At 43.8% G+C, this 15,945-nt stretch overlaps 1 protein-coding gene across 1 annotated transcript; it reads right to left on the bottom strand.

Annotated features, from left to right (window-relative positions):
- Window positions 1-6,583: 6,583 nt before the first annotated feature.
- On the bottom strand, window positions 6,584-8,878 carry LOC123040621 (probable WRKY transcription factor 70). The gene is made up of 3 exons (XM_044463411.1): window positions 8,488-8,878; window positions 7,842-7,946; window positions 6,584-7,459 (listed from the first exon to the last, which is right to left on the bottom strand). Exons 1-3 carry the CDS (start codon window positions 8,811-8,813, stop codon window positions 6,748-6,750), a joined length of 1,143 nt encoding a protein of 380 aa, XP_044319346.1. The 5' UTR covers window positions 8,814-8,878; the 3' UTR covers window positions 6,584-6,747.
- Window positions 8,879-15,945: the final 7,067 nt, after the last annotated feature.

The following is a 15,945-nucleotide window of genomic DNA, read 5'->3' as shown; positions in this document are numbered from 1 at the left end:
CCCACCTAATCAATGCATCATAAATATAAATAAAACATACTCTATCATCTCCCCCACCCGCCAAACTAAATATTCCATCAGTTCCAAAATATAAGGGGTATTAATTTTTTAGAGTTAAATTTCCTTAACTTTGACCAAGTTTAGAGCAAAAATATCGACATCCACAATATTAAACAAAAAAGTATGGAAATTATTTTCATGATGAATCTAAAAAATACTGATTGATATTATGGATTTTCATATATTCCTCTACAAATTTGATCAAAGCTTAAAAGGTTTGCCTTTTCAAAAAAATAATACACCTATATTTTGAAACATGGTGATTTACCTTTTAAGAAACCCAACAACACCGACAGTGCACCAAACCGCGCCCAACCCTTCTAGTAAGTAGTAATGCCTATGGCATTTCTAACCGATCCCTTAAAAAAATAGAGGAGTAAGGGCATGTTCTGAAACCTCCTAGCTTCTCCAAAACTTCCCATAGTTGGCTTCTAACTTCTTGCTTCTCACAGCGATCTGAAAATCGTTCTGCATTTTTTTTGAGGCAAACTCCGAAGCTTTATTACGTCGTCACAATGTTTACATGGACAAAAGAAAGTCCGTCCGGCTGTCCCAACCAAACATGTCGGCCAGCCGGAAGGGATAAAGCGTGCTTCGCGAGCTTCTGAGCTTCGACATTCGAGCTCCTAAATTCGTGGCAAAAATTACACAAAAGGAAATTTGATCTATGCTCTATTATTTCATGTATGATCGCACCATAAGCTGTAGGATTGTTGGCTCGGATGTCCTCGACCACCACCTTCGAGTCGGACGCCACTTGTATAGTTGAAACATTGAGGTCATCTGCAAGGGCCAACGCCTCCCTGATCGCCATGCACTCAAGCGTGGCCGGATCGGAAATGCCTGCAGAAACCACAGCCGATGCTCCCAGAAAAAGGCCATCAGAGTCTCTTGATATTGCCGCTACCGAGCCATGTCTACTACCCCTCCCCACTGCAGCATCTACATTCAGTTTTGTCATCCCTATTGGTGGGGGAATCCAGCTTGTTGGGCGAGGAATAGTGTTGCCACCCTGCCTTGTTTTAACAGTTTTGATAGCTTCCAGTTCCCTTATGTAAGACTGAATAAATCCATGTACCTGAAAAGGACTTTGGTATATTTGCTCATAGATCGCCTTTCGGCGCGCTCCCCACAAGGCCCATAGTGTGACCACGAGTGTTGTAAAACTCTCCTGGGATAGTGCCTCGTGCATGGCGGAGAGCCATCTCTTCGCGTCCCCTTCTTCATTCTTACTTAGTGCATCGATGATATGCTCAGATGACAAAGCCCATGTACTCCGGGAAACCATGCAGTTTAGCAAAGCATGTCTCCAAGTGTCTTCCGGTCCGCAAAGGCCGCATACAGGTGTGTCCGCCATGTTCCGATGATGCAAAAGTGCCCCGGTTGGTGTGGTGTTCTTCGCAAATCTCCATAGGAACATCTTAAGCTTTGACGGAACGTTGAAACCCCATAGCTTTGTCCAGATCTCACTATTAGCTTGTGAGTGGGACGGCCCCCCTTGCTCATATAACCATGCTTCTCTGCTTAGTTTCTTCTGGTGGATCATGTGGTAAGCAGTTCTGACAGAGAAAATACCCCGTCTGTCCTCGCTCCATGCCCAAAAGTCCTCAATCTGTCTAGTGCATAGAGGAATTTGCATGATAGTTTCTGCATGCACACAACTTCTCCTATCGCATGGATGATGTGGCAGCCCAGCTGGGGCGCTCAATGCCTGCTCGCTACCACCTTGGGCCGGCTGAAAGGAGCCCATTTGGGGCCGAACTGCCCACAACCATGGCGCTGAGGCTAGCACCTCCAAGCCATGGGGTCGCAGCTCCTGGCGCCGCTGAGGATGGGATCCAGCGGGAAACAAGCTGGGACGGACGGATCTGTGGGCGGAGGCGTGGAATCGGTGGACGATGGGGGTAGCCAGGCGTGGCGGCGGGGCACGACAACCGTGAGGGCTCGAGGGGAGAGACGAGGGAGAGGGGAGATCTGAGCGAGCGACTGCGTGCGGGCTCAATCATGGAGGAGCCGCCGAATCGTTTTTCTTGGCGGTGGCATTACAACCATAAATAACTTTAGCTTCAGATTCAGAAAAAACGTGGAGCTAGGAATCAGTAGCTTCAAAAAAAAAAGAACTACAACCCACAATGGCTTCCTGGATTTCAGCTTCTTGGAGTTATAATGTTCGGGCTGGTTTACTGACCGAGATTTTGTGAAGTTTGGAGTGGGAAGAGATCAGAACAGGCCTTAAACCTCGGAGTAAACCTTAGTGGAGTATATTTACTCCACTAAGTTTTGAATGGACCTAACTGACCCCCTATATATAATGGAGTAAACTTAAGTTTGGGTCATACATTTTGTCAAACACTTGCTATGCACCTCTGCGGCGAGTGGCAACCATGACGACCACGCCGGCGGTGAGCAGTAGCAGCAAAAGCACGCAGCAGGGAGGAGCAGCAGCAGCAGCAGCACAAACCGGTGGCGGTGGGCAGCAGCAGGACGCACCGGCGGCGGCGAGCAGCAGAAGTAGCAGCAAGAAGCGGAAGGAGCAACGGCGAGCAGCAAAAGTAGCAATACGTCAGGGGAGGAGCAGGAGCGTGCAACACGCACCAGTGGCGAACGGTAGCAGCAGCATGCATTGGTGGCAAGCAGCAGAAGCACCCACCAGCGGCAGGTAGCAACACGCAATGGGGAGGAGCAGCAACAGCTGCAACATGCACCAGCAGCGAGCAGTAGTAGTACCACGCACTTGCGGAGGCGAGCAGTAGCAACACACCCCGGCAGCGAGCTGCAGCAGCAGTATTAGCACGCAGCGGGAGAGTAGCAGTACATAGCGGGAGGAGCAGCGGCGAACAATACGCACCAGTGGAGAACGCTACCAGTAGCATGCACCGGCGGCAAGCAACAGAAGCATGCACCAGCGGCAGTGAGCAGCGGCGGCACCACGCAACGGGAAGGAGCAGCAACAGCATCAGCACGCACCGACGGCAAGCAGCAGTACCACCATGCACTGGCGGTGACGAGCAACAGCAACACGTAGCAGCGACACGCAGTGGCCGTAGCAGTAGCAGTACAGTCAGGGGTCACTAGCGAGGTCGCCGGCGAGGCCCGAGGTCACCGGCGAGGCCATGGGAGCTTCACGTGAGTCGCCGGCCGGCCACGAGGTCTTTGCGTGAAGAAAAATTATACTCGGCGTGGGAGGAGCCAGAAAATTTGATCATTGGATTCAATCGTTCACTTGTTATGGAGATTTGGTACGATATAAATAAGTTTGAAACCTAATTACACGCTCGTCTACAACAAGAGTATAACACTAGAATACACCATAACAAATAGAAATGTGATATCCCTTATCATATACTTCTGATACATTAAACCGGAAAGAGTTTAGCACATTACCGGTTTTGGCTAAAATTATTAAATTGTTGTTTGCATATTATAAATAGAGTAGCAACAAAATAAGTCTATAATTCAAGGTGTAGCTTCTCATCTTCCTAGAAACATCGAGGGGAAATGAAAAATTAGTTTGACAATAAGCACCATTAAGTGAAAGAAGCTTGTAAAGTCACTCACATTATAGAGTGTCCCCTTTAATACTAATGGCAGAAAACATGCCATTTCCACATAGAAAACTAGACATTTGCTCATGAACTGATCTCCCATTTTATTGCACAACCTTTTCTTCACAACATTCATAGGCGAAAGCATCTTTCCATAGATGTGGCAAGTGGGAAATATCAGTACTAGTTGACACACCAAAGGAAAAGTAACATACTTATCTGTCTGCACCATTAGTTTAGCAAGATCAACAACTCCATCCAAACTAGTACACCTTTCATCTACTTGCACATTGTCAATGTAAGTTTGAAGTTCAGGACAAAGATCAACCAAATTTTTTGAATCAGAAGGCCTTAAGCACCTTGGTATTATACTCAATCCAACCACCATATTCAATAAACCAATTTGGATTAAATCTCCGCTGAGTATCTCAAATTTTCCTCCATGGATGAAACTACGGCCTGTTCAAGATCGACATGTAACGATGCAGACTCAGTACCTCAAATTTGGTCCACAATAGCCGGTAGGCTCGCCGCCGCCGACCTACCCTTTCCGGCTCGTCGTTGGCGCATCGAGGCGGACATGAGAGAGTCGAGGAAGCGAACAGAAAGGTTAAAGATCAGGCTGGCGGCGGCTGCCGTGTACATGTACATTAGAATAGGTCACGGAGTGTCCTCAAAAGGAAAGAAAAAAGGAATAGGTGACGGAGCCACAAACAGGCCTGGTAGACTAACACGACGAATAGTTCACTTTCTGGGCTTGGGCTTCTAGCGCGTTCCGTTCGAAGTTGATGGGTTCATCTCTTTTTTTTATTGGGTTCGTGCAAGTACGTATATCAGTACGTATACTCGGCCAGGAAATGTCGTTGGGTTCAACTGAACCCAACGCTAATACCCTGGCTCCGCCCTTGATACTCGGTCGCCTCCAGACGGAGTATATTTAGCGAGAAAGTTGGGGCCAAAGTAAAATTTGTACTCCCTTACGGCGGATAAGGGATCGGCTAGTTGCCTGTTAGAGGAGTAAATTTTTTACTCCTCTAACGGTTATAAGGGATCGTTAGAAATGCACTAACACTTGGTTAGTGTGAATCACACTTGTACCATGGCGAGGCAGTGATGTGCAAGTCTAGTGCTTTAGGATAAACATCTCATATAGGGAACTAGTAGTGTTCTTACACCAATTTTATACTCGTATGAGGTTACTCAACAAGAAAAGAAACTACCTAAGAACAGTGTTCGTACCTACCTAAGAAGCACGCTGCCACATCTTGGAGACAATCTTTTCCCCTTTGATGGAGTCTATGAACCGACCAAGGTAGAATTCATTTACCAAGACAGGATCACCGGTTAGATTCTACTTGTGTGGCAGGTGATTTTGATCCGCACGTGAAATCATCAACCTAAAAAGTAACTACCACTTGCGATTTGGGGATAAACAAGCACGGCAACACTTTTTTTTGCGGATAAACAAGCTCGACAACAGTGGCCTCATATATATCCGAACTGATAGATTTAGTGAAAGGAACGCCAAGACATTTCCCCATGCGATTTGGAAGTAAACATTTGTCGTATTATGACAACTTTAATTAGTGCATGTATGTGTGACAGTGAGTTACTTGATTGTAGTTTAGTATAAGGACGGCTAATGAACCGAATCAGAATGCCAGATTCACATGTACAAAACCAGAAAGCTAGATCCACCCGCACTAGCTAAGACAGGGAATGTTCGGAGGTATATATGGTTGAAATTTCTCCATGAACTGAAAGGACCATCTTCTTTAGACTTCAGTCTTTGGTGCTGAAGCTTAGCTCGAGTTTTACTTGGTAGCATACCTGGAATATACGCCAAGGAAGAAAAGGAGCACTCAGCTTTTCCACATGTAAAGTAATCAGATAAGAATTGGATGTAACTGGACTGACTTGATGAGAACTTGAGACCACTCGTGGTGACCAGACAAGTAGTTTTCATTGCTTTAGTTTTCAAGGAATGTAAGATAGAAAAAAAGATGTTGAAGAAACTACACATGTTATTTGCTTCTATTTCCCTGAGCTTATCACCGGGAGAACAAGTGCATGCATGAGGTTTTGCTTTCGTTTTCTATGTGAAAATGGTTGGTGCCATGTGTCGAATGGTTGAACCAATTGCACTAGTTTTTACAATAATATACATCTGGCATAGCCAAAGTGTTTGGAGTGAAAGACTTGGAAAGTTAGCATGACAATAACTCTAGAAGCAAAGAAAACATTTTCCAACTTTCATTGTCGTTAGGGCCAACGTGGATATCCATTGGTCCAACCAAGCATCGATGCAGACCCTTGTGTGGCAGTGTCTTGATTTCAAGGGTTAGCTTAGTGACACGCATCATCTGATAAACAAGGGCAAATACTAGTAACTTGGTTGAAAGGCTATAACGGATTGCTACAAACCGGGTTGTACTGTCAAACCATGTGCAGTTGTTTAATGTACTAGTTAACCAAAGTATGCATTCTAAATCTTGCTGAGATGGAGCTTTCATCTCCAAAAGTTGTAAATTTGAAATGCTTTTGGTCCGATTTTCGTTACAGAATTCATACTCTTATGTACTACTTTATATAAAAAATCAAACTGTGAGAGAGGGAATGACCACCGAAGAGCAAAACATGGAAATAACCGTCTTCATTATATTGAACTAGTGCATAACTTCTTTGTAAACTGGTACATACGAATATCACTGCTCTTTTTGTCGTAAATAAGGTGATTTTCCTTTTCGATAGAATTCTCCTGCTTGTTGAGGTTCCTTGGAAATAATCTTGTTGTGCTTTTCCCAGTAATAGAGAAATCATATTGGTTCCACCATTAAAGTTGTTGACTCGGAGTCTGAGATAGCTTACTAGGCTTGCCACTTGGTTTAACAATACAAATTGCAAAACTTTTATTTTGGACAAGAGACAATTGAGTACCTTTTCTTATTGTGCAAGGTGATAAAACATTCTAATACTATTTAAACGAAATTTAACATAAATCCATAATTCAAGGTCGTACAGGCAAACTTACATAGTCCCTATCCCGAGTACTAGTATATGTTTACAAGTGGCATCCAATACAAACATATTACCTTCTATGTTCTATCCACATGCCCAATATACATGCATACACAATATACCTTCATAAAAAAATATTACTACTACCCCATGCATGCAAAGTCGGCCGTGTGTTGCATGCATGCATATGCATGGGTACACGACCTTGGTCAGGAATCAAGTCGAACAGGTCGTCGTCGTAAATGTTATTGCCAAATGACCCCCCTAACGATCCCGACATGAGCCCGAGGCTGCTCGGCGAGGAAGGGAAGCTGTCCATGCCTGCGCCAGCGTCCGTGTCGACGCTGGCGGCTCCCACGACCGGCCAGTACTCCGCCGGCGCTGATCCCACGGTCAACGGCAACGTCCTTCGGCCAATAACGTTGACGAGCTGCCCACCGGCGTACTGCATGAACTTCCCGTGGCCAGCCGGCGACAGCGAGCCGCTGGACATACCCTCCTGCACCGGCGGCCAGGAGCTGTAGTTGAAGAAGCGGGAGTAAGGTACCGGATGAAGATCAACCGCTTCTTTCACGACATGATGAGCAAAAGCGCTCGTGCTCGTGCTCGCAGCCGCGCCATTGATCGACTGGAAGCTGATGAGGTTTGAGCAGTCTGCTGGCGGGGCAGCGTCGGCGGCGCCTTGGATGAGGAGTGACCGGAACGTGGAGGGGTCTTTGCAGGTGTGCTGGCCGTAGTAGCTGATGATGTACTCCGACGGGTTGGAGTCGGATTCCTGGACCTGCCTCGTGGCCTGGCAGCCTTGGTCTGGCTTATGAGAGCACCTGTAGTAGCTCCTGGATGTGCCATTGTGCATATACAAATTAGCTACAGCTCTACTAGCTAGCTAGAGCCTTAGCTAATACTCCAATATATATACAAGAACAACTAGCTAATCAAAAAGCTCAACTTCCCTCAAAGGATAAAATTAAAAAGCTCTTCTCAAAAAAAAAAAGAAGCTCAACTAACAAATTAACCAGTTGGCAAGTGTCTTTGGCTAGCTTCAACTAATGATTCAATAACCACTCTTCAGCTATACTTTGACAAGTCTACGCAGTGACATTGTGTTGTTTCTTTTTCGGTTCTGCATGCATGAGACCTCACTTCATAGTTCATACTACCTCAGTTATTTTTTCCCTTTTCTTGAAGCACAACAGAAAAAGACATATATGTAAGTACCTCGGGCTAGTAGAGGCATGAATATATTTTTGGCCGTACTTCCTCCATGTCTTGCCATCGTTGAGCGTCCTAGCAGTGACCATGTTGATGAAAGGGCTCTTCGACCTGCCATGCATAACAGATTAACAGACATGATTAATTAACAACTACTCCCTCCGTTCCTAAATACTTGTTTTTCTAGACATTTTAAATGACTACTACATACGGATGTATGTAGACATATTTTAGAGTGTAGATTCACTCATTTTGCTCGGTATGTAGTCACTTGTTGAAATGCCTAGAAAGACAAGTATTTAGGAACGGAGGGAGTACTACAGTACATATGATTTGATAGACCCATGCATGCATGCATGCCCAAGTAATCTTAATTGGCAGCATCTGTACTTTTGACAACAACAACAACGAACTTGGTCAGATTATCAGAAGCAGGCTATACTTTTCGTGCACTAATCATTGGCGCCTAAAGTTCCCCACTAGGTCGCCAAATTAATAGCACAATTTGGAAAAGAGATAGTTGGAGGAGCCCACAATAATTTGTAAAATTGTGTGCATAGTTGCAATAAGTGGTTATTTCTAGTGAGATGCTAGTAGCTATACGTAGGTAGTTGCACGGGTAATAGAGGGTCTAAAGATTTTCTTCGATCACCTTCTCCTGGAGCTGCTCCGGCGGTGCGGCCCGGACAACGCCGTGCCGGGTTTCTTCCTCCTCCCACCTGGACCTGGTCCTCGGCCTGTCCCCAAAGACGACTCCACACCGCTGCCGCTGGTGGCGCCCAGCACCGACATAGCGCTGGACAGCTTGGCCATCATCCCCTTCACGAGCTCTCTCGCGTCCACGGCCGACACGCTCGGCGACCCCTGCAGGATGGTCTGCAGCGTCGCCGCGTGCTCGCGCACCTCCACCAGGTCGTCGTAGACCACCGTCGGCCGTGAGCGCCCGCCGTCATGGCCCGCGCCGCCACAAGATGCCATGCTAGCTAGCTTGCGAGCTATTAGAGGGCATAGAGAGTAGGGCGTGCTCACCGCGCACGGCTCAAGTTTTTATTGGTGCGGCCGGCGGGCGGTGAGAAATTGGGAGGAAAAGTTAGAGAAAGGTGAGCGAGACCGCGAGAGCGATGGAGGAGGAAGCGGCGCGGAACGTGGAGCTACGGAGCGCCGGGGCGGGCCCCGCCATGGTAGATCGATGTGTGTCCCTGCGCGCGAACCGACGTCCGGGCATGTCATCGCCGTGACGCAGCGGCGTGAGCTCACCGACGCGCGCGCTGCCGGCTCGGTCGCAAAATGGCCGGGTTGCTCTTGCGCAGTCATGTTGCTAGAACAAAAACTATACTCCTACAATTTGTTGATGCATATACCGTATATAGTATCTTCTCTACCTAAATAGATAATCCTATCAACATGCATGCACACATATCCTCAAAAAAAAAATATGCATGCACACATGCCATCTCATCATGTAAACATACGGATGTGGCTAGATCTGGACTGAGACTTGACAAAATCTTAATCAAGTGATACAATATATAGAAAGAAGAAAGAAAATTTTTTTGCACGGATCTCCATTTAAGATCTCACGATTATAGCATCGACAGAGACTTCGTTAAGTCTCAGTCAACGGAGATTTACCAATCCCGTAAACATACATGCAAAATATCCACCTCAACATGCATGAAAAATTAAAGATCCACCTTACCAATAATTAAATACAACAAATCATATAAGTTTTTAATTTTAGTTGTCATGTTTTTTACTTTTTAATCAAAATATTTATGGTCACCAATATTTAGCTATGGGTCTTTTGCACGTTAGGAGAAGGGCCAGTTAATGTCTGACATTTTTTAGGACCAGAAGTAATAAGTAGGACGAAAGCTCGTAACAGCGTCACCGCTCACGCAAAGGGCTAGCCTCTAGCTTTCGTGTGCTTCCCGCCGGCGCATGCGCAGGTCTGCCTCGTCTCTGCGGCCTTAGGGCCATGGAGGTGCGCTGGATACCAATCCTTGCCGGCTGGATAATGTCTTTTGGATTTATTTTTTAGGTTTGTGTTCTGCTTAAAGAGGCGAGACATCAACGACTCTTTGAAGATGAAATAAGGTTTTCCCTGTCTAGACCCTGTCCCGACGGTGCTTCTGGTGTCGTCGGACGGCGTTGGAGGTTTGTCTTCGGCGGATCTCGTGGGATTCGTTTGCCGTTCGTCTTTGGTGTATCCACGTGGATCCGATCTCCATTCATCTATGTCTGTGTGTTTACAAGTTGTATCCTTCCGATCTACGCTTATTTTCATCGACGGTGGTTTCTGCTCTAGTGCGGTATGCCCAACTCCGGTGAGGGAGGGACGATGACGGTGGCATGCCTTCGGCTCGCTTCAGCGCTTGTAGTCGTCGCTAGGTGGTTTATGGACCTGGATGTGATTTTTACTGCTAGTGTTCTTTGTACTACATTGATAGCTGATGAATAGATCGAAAGTTTTTCCCCTCATACGCACCAATCGCGACATGTTCTACTTGAGCAAGGTCGACATTGGCTTCCCGCTCCCACCTTCTTTTGTGATTGTACTCCATGCCAAATCACCGCCGCGCACACCCTCAGTGGTGTTGTGCTATGGTGAAAGAATTCAAGCCCCATAAGCCAAGGAGATGTGCATCTTCCATGTCATCTTCCCCAACGCACATGTGTGTGTGAGAGAGAGAGAGAGAGAGAGATTGGGGAGACATGTGGGCCTGGTAGTCAGTGAGAGTAACGAATGACCCCGGTTGGGATCATCCGTTTCTTTGACCTGAATGAACGAGAATGGTAAGCACTTGATGCTTATTTCCTGTTTAGAATTTGAAGAACCTCTATGAGCTGAAAGTTTAACATAGACTTTTCTTCCAATAGCCAATCCTACAAATAAGTAGTAATGCCTAACACTTGATTAGTGCGAATTGCACTTGTATCAAGAACCAGACTAAATATGACACCATCTCTAGGCAGTGGCTTCATGTGCAAGTCTATGTTACTTATGAGCTACGTTGGGATTTTTTTGAAGAGGAGAGGATGATGCAGTATAGTAGAGATAAGTATTTTCCTCGGTTAAGAACCAAGTTTATGAATCCAGTAGGAGATACAAGCAACACCTCGTTAGTAGTACCTACACACAAAATAACAAATACTTGCACCCAACGCAAACAAAGGGTCGTCATTCCCTTGGCGGTTAATTGCAAGGATCAAATCTCGCAGTGATAAATAAATAAATAAAAATACAGTAAATTATTTTTGGATTTAATATATGATACAGATAGACCCAAGGGTCATAGTTTTCACTAGAGGCTTTTCTCTTGAAAATAGCATACGCTGGGTGAACAAATTATTGTTGGGAAATTGATATAAAAGCGAATAATTATGACGATATTCAAGACAATAATCATGTATATAGACATCACGTCCGAGACAAATAGACCGAATCATGTCTGCATCTACTACTATTACTCCACACATCGACCACTATCTAGCATGCATCTATAGTATTAAGTTCATAAAGAACGGAGTAACGCTTTAAGCAAGATGACATGATGTAGACAAAGTAAACTCAAGCAATATGAATAAACCCCATCGTTTTATCTTAATGACAACAATACAAATACGTGTCTTGTCCCTTTCTGTCACCGGGATATAGAGCACCGCAAGATTGAACCTATCACAAAGCACCTCTCCCATTGCAAGATAAATCAATCTAGTTGGCCAAATGGATAGATTGGAGAGAAATACAAAGCTATAGAAATCATGCATAAAAGATTTCATAGAAAACTCAAATAATATTCATGAATAATCTGATCATGAACCCACATTCATCGGATCCCAACAAACACACCGCAAAATAGGATTACAACGAATAGATGTCCAAAACATCAAGAAAAACATTGTATTAAAAATCAAAGAGAGAGAAGAAGCCATCTAGCTACTAGTTATGAACCCGTAGATCTATGGTAAACTACTCACACATCATCGGAAGGGCAGCAAGGTTGATGTAGAAGTCCTCCGTGATCGAATCCCCCTCCGACAGAGTGCCGCAAAAAAGGCCTCCAGGTGGGATCTCGTAAGAACAGGAACTTGCGCAGAGGAAAAAGTATCTCGGGTGGCTATCTGGTATATTGGGCATATTTGAGAATTTATATAGGCTGAATTACATCAAGAGGTGTCACGAGGGGCCCACAAGCCTGGGGGGGGGGGGGGGGGCTCCCGAGCTTGTCGCTATCTTGTGGCTCGTCAGGTCTTCTCCTGAACCTTCTAGGGTCTCTTCTGGTCCAAAAAAATTAATCCACAGTTTTTTCTCTGCTTGGACTCAGTTTGATAATGATTTCCTAAAAAGCCAAAAACGAGCAAAAACCAACAACGGGCACTAGGCACTAGGTTAATAGGTTAGTCCAAAACAATGATATATAATTGTATAATAAATATCAAAGATTGATACTATAATAGTATGAAACAATAAAAAATTATAGATACGCTGGAGATATATCAGTCTACTGCTTTAGGAAAAAAAATATTTCGTATAGGGAACTAGTAGTGATCTTACACCAATTTTATACTCTTATGAGCTTACTCAACAAGAAAAAAATCTACCTAAGAATAGTGTTCGTACCTATCACTAAAGATTAATTATTGCACGATACTTTAGAAGCACGCTGCCACATCTTGGAGGCAATCTTTTCCCCTTTGATGGAGTCTATGAACCGATCAAGGAAGAATTTATTTACCAGGACATGATCACCGGTAAGATTTTACTTGGGTGGCAGGTGATTTTGATCTGCACGTAAAATCTTCTAACCTAAAAAGTAGTTGCCACTTACGATTTGCGGATAAACAAGCACGACAACACCGACCTCATATATATCCGCGCTGATGAATTTACTGAAAGGAAGGCTAAGAGGGTGCTTGGATCCAAGGGACTATTTTTAGTCTGACTAAAAATAGTCTTTTTTAGAGGCTAAAGTTCCAAGCACCTCTGACTAAAGAGAGGCTAGGACTAGTCTTGAGGCTAAAAATTTTTAGTCATAGGAAACCTACTAAAATATGTATTAGCCCTCTCTCTCCTCATTTAATTTCTCTCCTTTAACACATGCGAGTTCTGGATTGGAGGGTTTGAGGATAATAAATGCTCAATAACTTGATTTTAGTCTCTTTAGCATTTGGATCCAAGCATGGGTGAGGCTAGCAAGTTTTAGTCCCACTAATTTTAGTCATGGGACTAAAACGTATCCAAGCACCCTCTAAGACATTTCTCCATGCGGTTTGGAAGTAAACATTTGTAGCTTTAATTAGTGCATGTACGTGACAGTGAGTTACTTGTTTATAGTTTAGTTTAAGGACAGCTAATGAACCGAATCAGAAAGCCAGATTCACATACACAAAAGATGAAAGCTAGATCCATCAGCACTAGCTAAGACAGGGAATGTTCGGAGGTACATATAGTTGAAATTTCTCCATTAACTGAAAGGACCATCTTCTTTAGACTTTAGACTTGGCCGCTGAAGCTTGGCTCAACTTTTACTAGGTAGCATGTCTGGAATAATACGCCAAGGGAGAAAAAGAGCACTCAACCTTTAAAGATGTAAAGTACTCAAATAAGAACTGAATGTAAATGGACTGACTTGATGAGAACTTGAGACTACTCGTGGTGACCAGACAAGTAGTTTTTGTTGCTTTATTTTTTGAGGAATGTAAGATAAACAAAGATGTTGAAGAATCTACACATGTCATTTGGTTTTGTTTCCCTGAGCTTATTTAATAAACATGTGCGCGATGGCTACAGTTGCGCCGGCGACCGGAAAGGGAAGGGGCCGGCCCGAAAGTGGTGAAGATCCGCTTTTCTTCAATTTAATTTTAAGTTTTAGATGTAGTTTCAAGTTGTCCTTCGTCATGCGACGTTTGAACATCCGATCTTTTGGTGAAAGTATTGTGCTTGCCTATGTCCGTTTGCTGATCTATGCAGTTTGATCGATGTTGCATGGTTTAGTATGGATATAGGGGATCGAATATGAGATACATGGATGTGGACGACGCTATTTGAGGAGTGCCCGGTTACTGCCCGCGGACGCGGCCATGGCATTTGAGGGGTTATATTTATCCTCTGCGGTTGTAAATTCTCTAACATGCTTATACGTGATATCAACTAATGCTTCAACTTCCCCTTCATACTTCCGATGAAAACGTGTGTATTTTGGCACGTATGCATCTCCAACTTTCAACCTTACTGCAGTTAATAAAACATCATGAACATTATCAGTAGTAGGGGTAGAGGTAGTCATATATATCAGACAAGATGACTTTCTAAAACAAAAGCAGAAGGATAATTAATTAATAAAAAATACATCAAAACAAATGAAGGAAGAAAGACAAAAGACAATGGCAAAACATACTCCAAAGGCAATGTTGCCCATGGGGCGGGGTGGGTCCACCACAATTCATAGGTATTCATCCTAATATACATTAATATTGACAAAATGATAATGTAAATTGTGCTATCTAAGATATATAGTATATGTGAGCCACAGAAACGACATGCTACCATGCATGTGCTATATTGTGCATGTGTCCACCATCCGTCATTGCTTTAAGATTCATGCTACATATGGAAAAGTTTGTCTTGTTTTACAGTATCATATAATGTTTTGTTATATTTATTTTCTTATTTCAAAGTGAATTATAGTGTTCTGTTAGATTATTTTCTTGTTTCAAAGTGTATCATATGCATGTTATTTCCCTCTTTTGACCATTATGCGGGAGTTCCTCCTATAGTCCTATTCTACGGTGCCATGGCAAACTCCGGGCCGAATCCATTTTGCACATGGCGATCTTTGTTGAAGCAATGCCAAATTTGTTGTCGTTCCACCACTACTACCTCTGCTAGGCAAGTGCAAAACTGAACCACGGGTGGACATGCATCGCCACTCAGTTGCCTCCTTCTCCCTCACAAGACCCTTGTCTGATCTTGGATATGGTGAATTTAGCCACTATTATTTTTTTATTGTTCTTACACGATTTTTCTACTCCTATGAGCTTACTAACTTAATCTATATAAGAGCAGTGTCCATACCTGTCATCTAAGGATTAGTTATTCCATCATACTTCCAAATCATGCATGCCTGATCTTTGGAGGTAATCTTTTCTCGTTTGATGGGAGAAGAAGGAATATTCTACTTACGAACACATTGTCGCCAAGAGAGGATTTGTGACACGCACGGGAGGCGGAACAAAGATTTTGGGCCACACGATCCCATCAAGATTCAGAAACTAATACATGTGTTCAGTGCTTAGTTGCTTCTGACGGGGTCCATGCATGCAATTTTTTGGGGAGTGGGTGCATGCTCCACCCACACCCCCATTCTCCCATGTGTTCTGTTCTCACTTCTAAAATTGAATCTATTATGTCATTTGAACTGAAACTCCAATATATATTATGTTTACATATTCATGTTCCTTGTGACGAGGGCTTTGCAACAATACCACTTTTGAATACATTTCGACAACCTTTAAAAACTTCACCCAGTTTCAAAGCTAATACATATACCGTAAACCCCAAGCCCTGACACCTAAAACCCTAAATCCTAAATCCTAAAAGTGAATGTAACTTGGTAAAAACTTAATATTACACCAATCAAGTTATAATATTAAAACTTAGTAAACTTTTAAAAATTCTGAAATGTATTCAAGAGTGGTATTGTTTGAAATTTGTTTTTGCAAGGAACACAAATATGCAAACGAGGCTTAAATTGGACGTTTGGTTGAAATATATTATAGATTCAAATTTGAAGAAGAAATAAAAAGGCATGAGAGGTGGGGTGGGTGGAGCATGCAACTCTGCCAAAAGTTGCATGCATGGACTATATCTACGGTAATTAAGAGGTAAAGCACATGCAAATGACCAAGCAACTTTATGAATCTTGAAGCAATTGGGTGGCCGCATGCACGCATGCCCCCACCCGTGTGTGCCCCTGCAAATTTCTCCACTGTCACTGGTTATATTTTACTTGTTTGGCATATTTTTTTTAATCCATGCGTAAAATCTTTCAACCTAAAAAGTAGATGCCATTTTGAATAAACTAGTATGACGACACATTGGCCTTAC

Source organism: Triticum aestivum, chromosome 2B, assembly GCF_018294505.1.
Source record: "Triticum aestivum cultivar Chinese Spring chromosome 2B, IWGSC CS RefSeq v2.1, whole genome shotgun sequence".
Lineage (NCBI taxonomy): Eukaryota > Viridiplantae > Streptophyta > Magnoliopsida > Poales > Poaceae > Triticum > Triticum aestivum.
This window is presented reverse-complemented; position numbering and strand designations above follow the sequence as displayed.